This window comes from Schistocerca piceifrons, chromosome 4, assembly GCF_021461385.2.
Source record: "Schistocerca piceifrons isolate TAMUIC-IGC-003096 chromosome 4, iqSchPice1.1, whole genome shotgun sequence".
In the NCBI taxonomy this organism is placed as follows: Eukaryota; Metazoa; Arthropoda; class Insecta; order Orthoptera; family Acrididae; genus Schistocerca; species Schistocerca piceifrons.
Window position 1 is genome coordinate 787344435 of NC_060141.1, and position 15232 is coordinate 787359666.

The following is a 15232-nucleotide window of genomic DNA, read 5'->3' on the forward strand; positions in this document are numbered from 1 at the left end:
TGACAAAATATGGATGGATACATGAAACAAATAAAAAAATTGTTCTTTAATAAAATAAAACTTTCAGAACACTTACTGCCATTCATGCTCCTAAAATAATGATATGGTTTGAAGAAGATAGGAAACTTACTAGTGAAATAATTATGATCCTTTATTACTTCTGCTGGAGTAGTTAGGGAGCGTAATCCAAAGTCTGTTATCTTTAACACAAATCGTCCATCAATGAGGCAGTTTCCTGAACGAAGTTTACCATGTACCCCAAGCTCACAACTGTGTAAATATGCCATACCCTGAAATGAAATTATATTTATTATATTACATATATAATTTGAATGATAGTTGAAATAAAAAATTTGAAATAAAAAATTTAAAATGAAAAAATCATTATGGAATCAACGTTGATCCAGAAATGCTCTGTTCCAACCAAGAGATTAACGTAACTACATTCCCTCAGTTTCTCTCAAACATGGTGTCATTATGATAAAACTGGTACATTTACATAAGTTGCATGAAACTGAAAGAAAATTTTGAATTTTGAACAGAGATGTTGTATCAAGGAATGAACCACAAAAGTATCAAAATAAAGAAACACCACAACTTTAATATGCTGAATAATATTAACCCATGAAAATCATAGGAAGATTATCTGACTCTGTGATAACATATGTGATGTGTATTATACCCCAGTTCATGGAGTAAATTCCTTGAGAATTTCTATTGTAAATTCCTTAAAGAGATTTGAAGGTTTAACCAGTGTTGAGCTGATGTGTATTCAAGATACAATGTGCAAGGATACAGTACTCTGGTGCTGCTATGTAACTCACCTGTACCTGTGGTCTCTGACTGCTACAAATGTTTCCTGGGTGAATTAGTGCTAAGAATTAGGAACTTTTGGTTATCACCAGTTTTTGGCTTAATGGAACTCTTATTACTAAATGCATGCTCGACAGTATGTAATGCTTGTACTTTATTCAACTGAACCAGAAATTATTTCATACTTTTATTGTGGCTTAGTTGAACATACCTCTGAGAAGCATTGTGTTTGGTTCGTGGATTAATAAACAATTTTGATTTGTTTTTACAGAAGTTAATTTTGTTCAGTAAACATTGTTTGCCTAAGCACTTTTTCTCCATATGTCCTGAATATAATCCATCACAACAGACTAACACATCTAACTCACCAAAAATAAAAGTTATTCTTCAATTTATTCTTAATATATTTGTCACAATGGGCTCATATGTTTTAAAATCATTAAACAGATAAGATATATCTGTGTAATTTGCTCAATTCTTCTGGTTGCCTTTTTTATGCTGTAGAATGTTGATAGCCTACTGAAGTCACTTTGAGGTGACCATTACTATCCAATTCTAAGTTGAGTAGAAAGTTTGAAATACAAGATGTATATCAAGAATGTTTATTTGTTTTGTTTTAGGGTACAAAAACAGCTAAGGTCATATGTGCCCATATCAGAACCTTAGAACACTAAAACAAAACAGGAGTTAGAAATGACTACATGTTAAGACCAGTCAGTGGCAGGAAAGAGAGCTAAGAGCAAGGACTTCCTCTTGGAGAAAGGTCAATAAAAAATGCTGTAGAGAGAGAGCGAAGGTGCCAAACTAAACATTAAATGTTGTTCACTGTAGTGCTACAACAGATAAAAAGTAAAATGGAGGCGACAGCACATGTGTTATTCACTAAGGTGGTTAATAACTCAGACGACAAACATACATTAGAAGTTATGTGATTAAAAAAAAGGGCATTCAGGGAGGAAATAGCAATTTGTTAAAATTGATAACACTGAGCACAAAGTGGTGGGGATCACCACTTAACAAATGGGGATGGCTAAAATGACAGTGCCCCATATGCAACCTAGCTGAAATGATCTCACCATTGAGAGAGGACTGAGACAAAGACGGCCAAGCTAATGGTAGAGGTTTAATTCCCCAGAGGTTGTTCCCATGAAGTGAAGACCAATGGTGATGCAAGTGACACCATCTGCAGACAGACACCAACAAGGAGATCATCATAAGGAATGGAAGAACTGGCAGGCTGAGGTAGGAGGACTGCAGCCGCCGGTTGTTGGTTTCCTCATAGGCGTCAGTGAGCGGAAGTCAAAGCAGGTCAGCACCGATGAACAGCAACTGGTACCGGCAGCGTTGGATGCTGGTTTCTACGTCTGCGTACCCATGATGTGTGAGAACTGTATACTACCCACACCAGATCTTCTTAGTTGTATCATTCTAGGCGTATCTCTTCTTATCCTAATACGTTGAGATCTTCTCTCCAGTTTTTCTCATTGTGGCTTTTTCACTACTTCTCCCTTGTTTACATTTACAAATTTTCTCCATAGGATATTTAGGAAAAATCCAATTCAGTGAAATGGTTCTTTTGTCTTGTTACGCTCGGTTGCTATGGCAACATTTGATTGCTTATTCTCTCGGTTTTGTCTCAAAATTCCTTTTTGCTGCAGTCCTTTCACACCAGTCGCCATGTTCTAATGTTTTTTGATGACAAGAATATGTGAAGTTGGATTGCCATCTTCCCACTTATCTTATACAAGTTGACTTACTTGGTGTATACAGCCAATCTTCTTCTCTGGATAGCCCCCTATTGGAGTCTCTATAAATTACTTCTCTGAAGAATGATGCTAGTTACAAGAACCTTAAAGACTCTCTCACCACTTGCAAAATAATTTGGTACTCGAAGAATACTTTTCGGTGACTATTGGTATATTTGAGCTTCATAAAAACAGAATTCACACTTCACACATAAACATTTAACTTCTCATAAGTAACTCGTATCGTCTCACATTACAAACAGATTTAAGTCCATTTAGAAAAGAGTTGGTTTAGCAACCATGTCTCTACTACAACCATATCATAAAATATGTCTTGCCTCCAGCAAGTCCGAGATAAGAGTTTTTTCATAATTCAGAATCTTAATTGTTCTTTCGTCACCAACAATAGTCACAATTACAAACCAGCACAGAATGACACAGAAGTTCCTTGGTGGTGCCGCGTGTTTTCATTATGACTTCCATGGACCAACCGACAAGTACTTGTCAGTGCCGTTCTACTGCCGTGTCTACTGTCTTCTCATGATAAACTTTGGACCTGCACACACAGACAGGTGACACACAGTAGATGGGTTCTTTTTCCCACTCACATCTAAAATATTGTGTGTTTCAGACAGTGGAAGGCTGAGTGTTTCTAGAATTTGTGCAGAAATTCTTGAAACACTACAGTGGGTGGCCAGGTAAGACACATGGGAGGACCAAGAAAGTTTCCTATCAAGCATGATCCCCAGGAATTTCATAGATTCAGTGAACAGAAGAGGAACAGTCTCAAGATGTAAAGATAGTGGAAGAAACTTATTGTGCCACCAGAAATTCACACAAACAGCTTTGTCAGTGGAAAAGCAAAAGCAGTTTCCGAGGACCCATGAGTAAAGATGATCGAGACATTGCTGAAGATGCCACTCAAGGAAAGAACTGCACTAGAGGGCAAAATCGTCAACAAAAATGGGGCCAGAGATGCCATAATAGGGTTAATGGCTATAGCAAAAATGGCAACTCTCAGGATGGAGCCCTGAGATACCCTGTTCAACTGGATAAAGATGTCCAACAAGGCAGAGCCCACATGCACCTTAAAAACTCTGTCTTTTAAAAATTCCTGAAGGAAACGGGCCAGGCAGCCTCAAAAGCTCCATTTGTAGAGAGTACGGCGGATACCAGTTGTCCAGCAGGTGTCATAGGCTTCATAGGCTTTCTCCAAATCAAAAACACAGCCACAGTCTGGTATTTCCAGAGAAAACTACTCATGACATGAGTTGACAGGGTAAGGAGAGGGTCAACTGCAGAACGGTGCACTGAGAATCCACATTCTGCAGTGGTTAGTGAATTGTGAGACTCGAGCCACCATACCAGCCAGGCACGATTCATATGTTCCATCACCTTGCAAACACAGTTGTTGAGAGAAATGGGGCAGTAGCTAGAAGGAAGGTGTTTGTCCTTACAGGGTATAGGTATGGGTATGACAGTGGCTTCATGTCAGCACCTGGGAAACATGCCATCTGTCGAGATGCAATTTTACATACAAAAGAGAAAATGCTTCCACATAAGAGAAAGGTGCTGCAACTTCTGAATGTGAACATAGTCCAGCCTTGGGGTGGAAGATCAGGTAAATTGAAAGCATGATCTAGCTCCCTTACAGTAAAGGCAGCATTGTAGCACTCATGATTTGAGGAGGAGAAGGATGTCACCCGAGCCTCCTCCACTATAGTTCAATTCTTTTATCTTGGCGGCTCGCGCATGCGCTGCATTGCCAGTTGCACACGACACACGCGCCAATAGAAGCAGCGCCATAGTATAGCATAGTTCGCAAGCTTACGTTTAGGGGGAAGCGCGCAGTTCATAAAGTAAAGCCACCATGGCCGCATTAACCCTTTCGCTGCTACAAAGATGTGCTCCCTGCATTCCGCACTGTGCGCGATTTTGTCACTGCACTGCTCGCCTGTGCAGACACATGGTGTTCCGACTGCTTTGACACTCTTACCATTCGATTCCACAAAAATTATTTGGCCCAAAAATTAGATTTTTACACATCTTCTTGACTGATATCTTCCCCCCATAAATGACTTAATTTTGTTTCGATGTTCAACGCAGTTATTATGCAGCATTAAATATAGTAAACCATTGCACGAAATTTTGAAGAGTTTGCAGAGGTAAAAGTCCATAGAGTATACTTTCCGTATGGTCGATTTTAGTTGCCACAATGTTGAGAATGAAATGTGGACAAGATACCTAAATTTCATATAAAATTTACTGTATAACAATATCTCATTTAATTTAAGTACCACATAGGTGTCGTATGTAATATTGAGAAATATTCTGTCTTTCGCGACTGTAACAAAAGTTTTATTTACACTGAGCACGTTTGGCTTTATTTTAAAGCACTTCAATCAATCAAAAGGAAGTAGACAAAATACGTTAAACAAAACTGTGGACTTACAAAAACATTAGGACTTGAATATACCGTCTATCAGTGAGGTGCTCTGAGCTATGCCAAATATAGTTTTTGTGTGTGGCACAACAAACATAATTTATTTGCTAAAACACTGATCAGCCAACACAAACGTTGAATATTGTGTTACCGCAGCACAAAACTACGAAAGGTGACTTGGCAATGGAGGAGACAAAATACTGTTCACTGAAGATGCTTCAAAAGATAAAAACGCGTCTGGTCTAAATAAGTCGCTTATTACAGTTGCAGAAGAGGAATATATTTCAGTACCATTCGTATAACTGCGACTGTGGAACAAAAACAAGAAAGAGAACATGAGTACCATTGTGTATGTCCCAAACCTTTCATTGATTGAAGTGCTTTAAAATAAATCCAAACGCGTCCGGTGTAAATAAAACTTTTATTACAGTCGCGAAAGACGGAATATTTCTCAATATTACCTACGACACCTATGTGGTACTTAGATTAAATGAGATATTGTTATACAGTAAATTTTATATGAAATTTAGGTATCTTGTCCACATTTCATTCTCAACATTGTGGCACCTAAAATCGACCATACGGAAAGTATACGCTATGGACTTCTACCTCTGCAAACTCTTCAAAATTTCGTGCAACGGTTTACTACATTTAATGCTGCATAATAACTGCGTTGAACATCGAAACAAAATTAAGTCATTTATGGGGGGAAGGTATCAGTCAAGGAGACGTGTAAAAATCAAATTTTTGGGCCAAATAGTTTTTGTGAAATCGAATGATAAGCGTGTCAAGGCAGTGGGAACACCATGTGTCTCCACAGGCGAGCAGTGCAGTGATGACAAAATCGCCCACAGCGCGGAATACGGGGAGCACGTGTCTGCAGCAGCGAAAGGGTTAATGAAGAGACAAAGCACTAGAAATTTCAAAAAATTGCATTCAAACGAATATAATTTGTGAAGTAAGACACTTCGATATTGTTTTTAAGTAATGAAAATATTATGCACCATACAAGGTTTGAACTCAGAACCTTTCACATAGAAGCCCACCACCTTAACCGTTACACTATCACGACTCGTCCACCTACAACATGCTATGAGGACTGTTTAACACGTCATGCAAAATACTGACAAAAACAGCTGGTATAACTATGAATTACTTACGCTTCGTCGAAGTACAATAGGAAATAAACAATTACCGTTGTTCTTTATTGCGAAAAAGCAGTATAAAAGAAAGTCTGCTATCAAGACATTGCTTTTGTTCTATTACTTTATTTATGACTGAACGTTTCTAAAACTGAAGACACTCGTCCATGCTCTGCACTGCAGTCGAGATCTGGCAACGTCGTTCTCTGTTCATTGGCTGACTGTGTTTTGTGACGTCAGATGCGCAGAACGAACCTAAACTCGGCCGCCAACATAAATGACGCTCACTTTAGTGTCTGATAGAGGAAGGCAGTGTGATAGCGAGTAGAACTTGAAATCTCTGCAAAATAGTGGCCTAAGGTGTTGCAGATAACAATGTGGTCCACAATGACATCTACTATGGTCAGGCCATTGGGGAATGAACCTGGACCCAGAGAGCTGCCAGAGGGTCACCCACATGATGGAGGAGGGAGTGGAACTCTTAAAAGAACTATAATATGAAATCCAGCTACTTTTTTGCTGTCCCAAAGAATGCAACTGCATTGTGCATGCAACTGCTTATAATGAATACAGTTTTCCATCGTAATGTGATGGTTATAAACATGGAGGGTACATCACCAAACGTGAATTGGATTACGGCACACGTCCGTATACCAAGGGACTGAGAAATGTTGCGGTAAAGATGAAGTGTGAGGAATGGAAAGCTCTGCGGTGGTAAGGATAACGTTTGGAAGATATTCTAATTGGTCACCACAACTGGGGAAATGTTCTTTGAAGGTCACCAGGGACGAGTAAAGCCGTGCATGTAGGTGCCATAGGAGACAATAAATGAACAGCACACGGTAAATGGTTGCTCCAGTATGTGTAGTAAGAATGGACAATTCGAGATAACAGGCAAGGTGGGCAGTGCAGAAGGAGAGGTCCAAATGGGAATAGGTGTGTGTGTGTGTGGAGTCTGAAAGGAATGTGGGTGCTCCCATGTTAAGGCAGATGAGTTTCAGTGGATTGAGAACGTCAGCCAACAGGACAACTGTTGGACAGGTTCTGGAAGAACCCCAAAGGCAACGGTGCATATTAAAGTCACCGAGCAGCAGAAAGGGGTGATAGAGTTGCCCAATAAGCTGTAGGAAGTCTGCCCTGGTGACATCGAGTGATGGAAGGATGTACACGGTGCAAAGGGAAAAGATGAAGAGAGGAAGGAAAAGCGGCCCGCAACAGCTTGAAGCTGGGTAGCCAGGGAGATTGTTTGACTATGAACGTCATCCTGAATTAGCAGCATGACTACCCCATGAAACGGATTGCTGTCATTGGGGCGAAGTCAAAGCAGACCAGAAAGAAAAGTGTGCACTTGCGAGGATGTAATTTAGTTTCCTGGAGGCAGGAAATAAGTGGACACTGTGATTCTATGAGCAGCTGTAATTCCTCCTTGTTGCATCTAATATTATGAGTGTTCCATTGAATGAGAGTCATGGTAGGGAAAGGGGAGGAGGGATGAGATGAAGGAGTGTCACCTTGGCTGCTGCCGACCATTTGCCATTGTTTGATTTCTTGGAGACTTTCTGGTTAGCAGAGGGAATCTCAGATGTTCATTGGCTGCAGGGATGTAAAAAGTCTTGGCAGGAGTATTCCTTCTGGCCTGCCAGTTGTGTAACATGCGATTTGGCCACTGGTGTAAAAAAATGTGGTGTCTTTTTGCACAGCAAGAGGAGAAGGAGGCAGGGAAGCTACTGTGGCACTGCACAATTTTACAACTGAGGTGCTGAATTTGAGGTCACATGTCTGCATGGCTGTGTCCTTCATTGAGTGAGGTGAAGTAAGAAGAGTACTGTAAGTGTCAGATGGTAAAATGCAGGCTTTTCAACTACCCAAAAACATTCAAGCGGCAGGGTAAGGCACCTTTTCTTCACCCACATCTCCTGGATGGCCTGCTTATTATGATTCATGGGACATTCTCAGGATGAAGCTGCATGGTTTCCATTGCAGTTGGTAAGTGGGGAGGAGGAGGCAGGCAATCACTCTTGTGAGCATCCCCACCACAATAACACATTTAGCTGTGTTTCGACAAGACATTCCAGTGTGGTTGTAATGTTGACATTGTTAGTAGTGCATTGGATTTAGAATGTACAGTCAGACTGTGATGACTTAAAAGCCTGCTCTGACACTTGATGGAAGTGTTATCCTATAAAACATGAGAAAAAGAGTACACATAGGAACTAAGGTTGCATCAACCTTTTTCATTACCTTATGTACTGCAGCTGACACACTGATCAGAGTGATAAGTCTGGATTTCTTCTTCGCTCAGACCATCGAGGAGCCTAGTGTAAATAACACCACACGAAGAATTCAGTGCTTGGTGGGCCTAAACATGAACAGGATAGCTGTGGAGGAGTGAAGCTGTAAGTAGTTGTTGGACATGAGAATCACAGTTTGTCTCCAGATACAAAGTGCCATTACATAAACAAGAGCATGATTCCACAGATCCAGTGATGGCATCAACATCTTTCTGAATTTTGAATGGATTACCTAAAGCAAAGGACTGGCCTTCTTCAGCATGTGATACCGCAACAAACTGAGGTGCAGCTGGGAGAGTCTTTTGGACTCTTTAGCCTCACTCCATTTACGTTTATTAGACAAAGACTGAGATGGTGATTCGCTCATTGTGAGAAAATCTCCTCAGAGGGGGGATCACTCCTCTCAGGTGATTGTTCACAGCTTAGGTGACACCTCCCGAACTCCTGACAGAGGGACAAATTGGCAAATTACAAAAGTAACACCTCAGGCAATCACCCCTCCCTGAGCCTGGCCTGTACTAAGGGGTACATGTGAACCCTACCTGTCAATCTGCATCTGGGAACTACCTGTTATTCACACCAAAGAATGGGCCAGCCTTCAGGAGTGCACAGGGAGGAAGAAGAAACAAAGAGGAAGCAGAGGAAGGATAGGAAATGGAGAATGAAGACAGAAAGAAAAACAGTGTAGGGACTGTTCTGAAGTCAGGCTACTGAAAATTCAGAACACATTCCCAAAATTATCCCGAACATGTTCCCCAAGGGAGGGTGTGACAGTACAAACCCCCGTTACTAGATAGATGTTTCTAGTATGCAAGGATTGCTTTGAGGAGAGCGAGCGTGCTACACGGCGCGCGATTCGCAGAAGCACGTGCCGCACCCACGCGAGATTTCCAACGGTTGTTGGGACGCCTCCGTCGCCACGTGGCTCGCAGCTTGGGGCGTTGTTTGGTTTTTCGCGCATTACATGATAACTATGTAACTTATGGTGAAGAGCGACGTGGCAGTGGATTGTGGTCAGCAATATGCACCTTTTGAAAGATCGACCTTTATTTCAAGTCACGAGACGCAAACGTACTAACCTCAAAATCGGTTAATATCACGAATACTGAAAGATTAATAAAAATAGTAAATACCAACTTATAGGGAGAAGCGAGCACTCATTAAAATCGTTTCATCATAGCGGATCGAGTGCCGTAGTCATATGTTAAGATTCACAAATAATTAAGCCCATAAAGAGCAATGAACAAAGTTTGAGGGAAAATTGTTTATAAAATTCAATATAAAATTCATGACGTAAACAACGGCACTATATAATATTTTGGGTGGCATCACACATATTTTAAACTAGTTAAGTTATACTACACACTTAACTTGCAATAGTTTTCATTGTTTGCAAATTATCATTAACATTTATCACCCATAATTAATTAATTATTATATATATATGAAGATTTTGAGCAGTGCACTCTGTAGATCGCTATAGATTATGCCTAAAAATGGTGCTACATGCAGTTCTATGTTAAAACTTTGCAGCACAGATGTCAACAAACAAATTTGCGCTAAGTGGCGAAATTTTGCAAAAACTAAAACTTGACTTACGGGCATTAGAATAACCCTAGAAATTAATGTAACATAGTAGATAAGATGTACTTTTTAGCGCAGTTCCAATGGTGTAGTTATATCTGTTGAGGGATGTATGTATCACAATTTGCAACCTTAACTGTTGAGATTGGTACTTCCATAACAAGGAGGTTGATGTCTGAGCCTATATAAGTGAGCAGCCACCTTGGCCAGGGGTCAGTCGTTTTCGAGGGTGGGTGGAGGGCAAGCCCCACTTCATGTGAACTCCCTGCAACTGCACTTCCTTCTTTATTTACCGCCTCATCGCAAGGGAAAAAAGAATAGCAGCAGGAGAGACTGGTACTTGCATAACAAGGGTGGCCCATGTGGTCGTTGAGAATTCTTTTTCGCGCCGATTTATTTCGACAAAGAGTATTCTTTAATAGTGGAAGTGTGCAAGCATATTATTTGTTGAACTGGAAGTGCTACGATTATTTGTGTGAGTACAATTTACAAGGTATACATCATCGTGAGTGAACATGTGGCGGTCTGTGATTTAGCGCCAAAACTGTTAGAACAAAGAGGATAGTGGATCTGTTCGAATTGACTAAATAACTTTAGATTACTGCTATTGGGGGCTCGGAGTCAAATTATTATTAAAGTAAAACTGTAAACCATCTCACCAGTGCTAATTTCATTGTATGAAAGAAAAGGACAATGCCAATAAATAGTGATTTAACTATGTCGTGAAAAAACTGATTTTACTATAATAATCGCCTAATTTTGTTCCCTAGCATTAACTTTACTTATGTCTCATTTGAGGTTCGCCGATGACATTGTAATTCTGTCAGAGACAGCAAAGGACTTGGAAGAGCAGTTGAATGGAATGGACAGTGTCTTGAAAGGAGGATATAAGATGAACATCAACAAAAGCAAAACAAGGATAATGGAATGTAGTCTAATTAAGTCGGGTGATGCTGAGGGAATTAGATTAGGAAATGAGGCACTTAAAGTAGTAAAGGAGTTTTGCTATTTGGGGAGCAAAATAACTGATGATGGTCGAAGTAGAGAGGATATAAAATGTAGGCTGGCAATGGCAAGGAAAGCGTTTCTGAAGAAGAGAAATTTGTTAACATCCAGTATTGATTTAAGTGTCAGGAAGTCATTTCTGAAAGTATTCGTATGGAGTGTAGCCATGTATGGAAGTGAGACATGGACGATAAATAGTTTGGACAAGAAGAGAATAGAAGCTTTCGAAATGTGGTGCTACAGAAGAATGCTGAAGATTAGATGGGTAGATCACATAACTAATGAGGAAGTATTGAATAGGATTGGGGAGAAGAGAAGTCTGTGGCACAACTTGACCAGAAGAAGGGATCGGTTGGTAGGACATGTTCTGAGGCATCAAGGGATCACCAATTTAGTATTGGAGGGGAGCGTGGAGGGTAAAAATCGTAGAGGGAGACCAAGAGATGAATACACTAAGCAGATTCAGAAGGATGTAGGTTGCAGTAGGTACTGGGAGATGAAAAAGCTTGCACAGGATAGAGTAGCATGGAGAGCTGCATCAAACCAGTCTCAGGACTGAAGACAACAACAACAACAATGTCTCATTGAATAATTAATTCAAAAAACTATAACAAATGCATGGGTGTGGAAGTGTACTAATGCACCAAGTGTGGAAATCATCCCCTGAGACTTACGTGAGAGCCAAAATTTGCAATAACGTTTTTTAACCAACATTTGTATATGCACATTCATGTAAACTCCCTGCAACTGCACTTCCTTCTTTATTTACTGCCCCGTCGTAAGGGAAAAAAGAATAGCAGGAGGAGAGACTGGTACTTACATAACAAGGGGGTTGATGTCTGAGCCTATATAAGTGAGCAGCCATCTTGGCCAGGGGTCAGTCGTTTTGGAGGGTGGGTGGCGAGCAAGCCCCCCTTGAGGGAAAAAGATGCTGCAAAGACTGGGGCCCCATGGTAGCCAAGAATGATCTCATCAAAGAGTGGTCAGCTTTCCGGGTGGGGAGTGTATATCAGGAGAATCCTCCTAAATGTCTAAAATGTGCATTACAGACATGAATAACAAATATTGTGCTGAAAACGCATAAGATTTCTCTTGAATGGCCTAATGTCAGATCATACCCATACATATGAATCTGTCAGTGGCATTCCACACATTACTGTATGTACTGGGTATATGAAGGTCTTGGAAAGATCATCATAAACATTCAAAGCACTGAGATTCAAAGGCTTGAATCTGATGTATCTCTGAGGAGCAGGGGCTTGTATGAAGCAGATTTTATTAAAATTAACCCATACAAGATTTACTCAAGAGAGGTCACAGAACATAGGTAATGAAGTTGTTAAGAGGGGCAGTTAATTGGAAATCCAGATTATGATTTTCAATCCTTCAATAAAGATTATTAGTTAGTTTATGGAAGGAGTGGCAATTAAATGTTTTTAATTTTCTTCTGAAATAGTAGGGTTCCCAATTTGTTGTTTTATACACCTGAGTACGTTCTGGCATAACCACAAGTGCTGAGGATGAACGCAACACCAGAAAAGACAGTGAGGTAACATCAGCCAATAGCTTGCTGACAAGGACTGTGCCGCCCCAGGAGTGACATGTGCAAGAAGTGAATATAAGTGCCACTCATGCTATCCTAGGCCACTCAGATTGGCTAAGTGTATGGACATTATTGGATGGATGTATACAGGCACTTGCAGAACAGATTGTAGCGCTCTGTATCAAGTGCTTACTTGGACCCTGTCTTTAGCAAAGACAATTTCTGTTTGCACATCACTTGGGACACTGATGTAACTCCAAAGCTAAGTATTGCCAATCTGCTTTATAGAAATAAAACTGCTAATGTTATTTGCTTGAATTATTGTATTGCACTCCGAGAGTGCAGCATCCCTTAGGCACCCTATAAGCAATGAGTTGGCAAGATCCAACAACTGGCGATGAGTCTTCAAACAAACTATGTGCTGACGGCCACAGAAATTTATGTGCTTTCCGTGCTGGTGCCTTAATTCTCTCTTATCATTACCTCGCAGGGGCACTCTCTTTGCTTTAATAGTTTCTTGTCATTTTTGCTAATCAGTGCTTACAGGTGGGCACTGCAGAACATTTATTTGCTTTGTCCTACTTCTTGTCTTCCAACATGCCCACCAATCCTGTCCTGCCCATTGCATCTGGCACCACAGCTGCAAGCATTAGATGCCACACACGTAATCCAGATGTTTCAGTTTCAGATGCAGCAGATTTCTACCCTGCCCAACATGGTACAGCAGCTAGTGGCCAATGCTGCATGCCCAGCGGAACAAACATCACCTACTACAGCTGCTATACCACCTTTTTCACAATTTGTGCACAAGAAGAGGAATAGCTTAAGTGGTTAGGCCAGTTTGAATTGCATCTCATCGCCCACAATGTTGCAGGTACTGTGAAACTTCCCTATCTATTATCCATGGTAGGAAGTGCAGTGTTCAGATTTATCGAGAAGTTGTATCCTAACGCCACTCTGAGTAAACTGGCATACAACCAAGTAGTACAGTTCATAACAAACTATTACAACCAACAAGTGAATGTGGTAGCAGCTAGGTATCAGTTCTTTAATTGCAAAAAAAATGGTCAGAACAAACTTTGCAAGGTATGACAAGGGAATCAAAATTCAAATGTGCTTGTGGTGCTTTATATTCAGATATTATGTTGCGTGATGTGATTGTGTACAGTGTACCTGATGCCAAACAGAACAAATTTTGGAACAGTCCGATCCATCATTTCAGCAGGTGGTGCTAATACTAGATCAGTACAATTGTGGTGCCTTGTCGGCTCACACATTTGAGCATCCAGCTATTTCTCAGGTTGAGTCTCATTATTGTGATCACCCCATTACGTACAGGCAGCACGTACTAGCCAAGCCAAGTAAACAACGTTCCCCACCACATAAGCATTTTGCTAAACAGGCGGCTACACAGGCGAACAGAGCTAAGTCTTGCCCTAGGTGTTATTCACGGCACAAATGCCAAGACTGCCCCTTCCGAGAAGCTCAGTGTTATGCTTGTTGTAGGAAAGGACACATACAATCTGTATATTTGCAACGGAACAAACTTAATAATTCAACCCACTCACAAAACTCTCATCTCAAGGCCCATGTCATATGCTGTATATTCCAAGTCTGCAACTAGAAAACGTGCAGTTTTGTCAGTGATACACCAGTCAAACAAACTTTTGTTCATTTGCTTATTTGTGGGAAACGTGGGAAATTTCAGTTAGATACAGATGCCTCTATCACATTGCTAAATCGTCACAGTATGTACTATTAGGCTCCCCACACCTATCTAAAACTAGCACACAACTGACAGCTTATAATGGACAAGACATTCCCATTCTCAGAACATGTACTCTGCCTGCCATGTATCACTCACGTATGCGAACATTGACTTTTACAGTGCTACAATCATGCAAGTGTGAGAACTTATTTGGTCTTGATTCTTTTGATTTGTTTGGCTTTAATATTCAGGACAATGTGTTGTCAGTGTGTAAATTCAATGCAAAAGACGGTGTAACTAGCTTGCTCAAAGAATTCCCGGAATTCTTTTCTGAAGGTTTATGCAAAGCTAACATTTTTTGTTGCACATATTACATTGGAAAATAATGCTCAGCTGAAATTTTGATGGGCCAGAACTGTTCCCATTGCATTATAGGACAAAGTCGCAGTAGAACTTAAAGAATTGCAAGACAAAAGAGTTGCTGTACCCATATCAGCTAGTTAACGGGTCACATTCGCCTCTGTGTTGACTTTAAGTCTACAGTCAATCCCCAGAGGATCTCATAGACGGATTAGGCACCGGACACTATTTTTCAAAAATTGATTTGCACGACATGTATCTTCAAATACCACTTGATGAATAATCTCAAAATGTGTGTGCAACAAATACACACTTGGGCTTGTTTAAATATTTGAATTTGCCTTTTGGCAGTGCTTCCGCACCTGCCATTTTCCAATGGTATTTGATGCAGCTGACTGCACAAGTATCAAACTGTTCAAACTATCTGGACAATACTATCATAGCAGGTCATACACCTGAAGAACGTATTGCAAATTCATGTGCTTCGTTTTGTGTGTTATCTGATGTAGAACTGAAGTGTAGACTGGACAAGTATAATTTTTTAAAACATGAGTGGCAGTATCTTTGTCATTTCATAAACAGGCAAGGTGTACATCCT

At 40.5% G+C, this 15232-nt stretch overlaps 1 protein-coding gene across 1 annotated transcript in view; it reads right to left on the bottom strand.

The window, feature by feature from the left end:
* LOC124796171 (atrial natriuretic peptide receptor 1-like) overlaps window positions 1-15232 on the bottom strand; it is a 316630-nt gene that overhangs the window by 224989 nt on the left and 76409 nt on the right. Inside the window, exon 3 of the mRNA XM_047260262.1 lies at window positions 131-290. Coding sequence (XP_047116218.1) covers window positions 131-290 — 160 coding nt within the window. The remainder of the gene's footprint in view (window positions 1-130; window positions 291-15232) is intronic.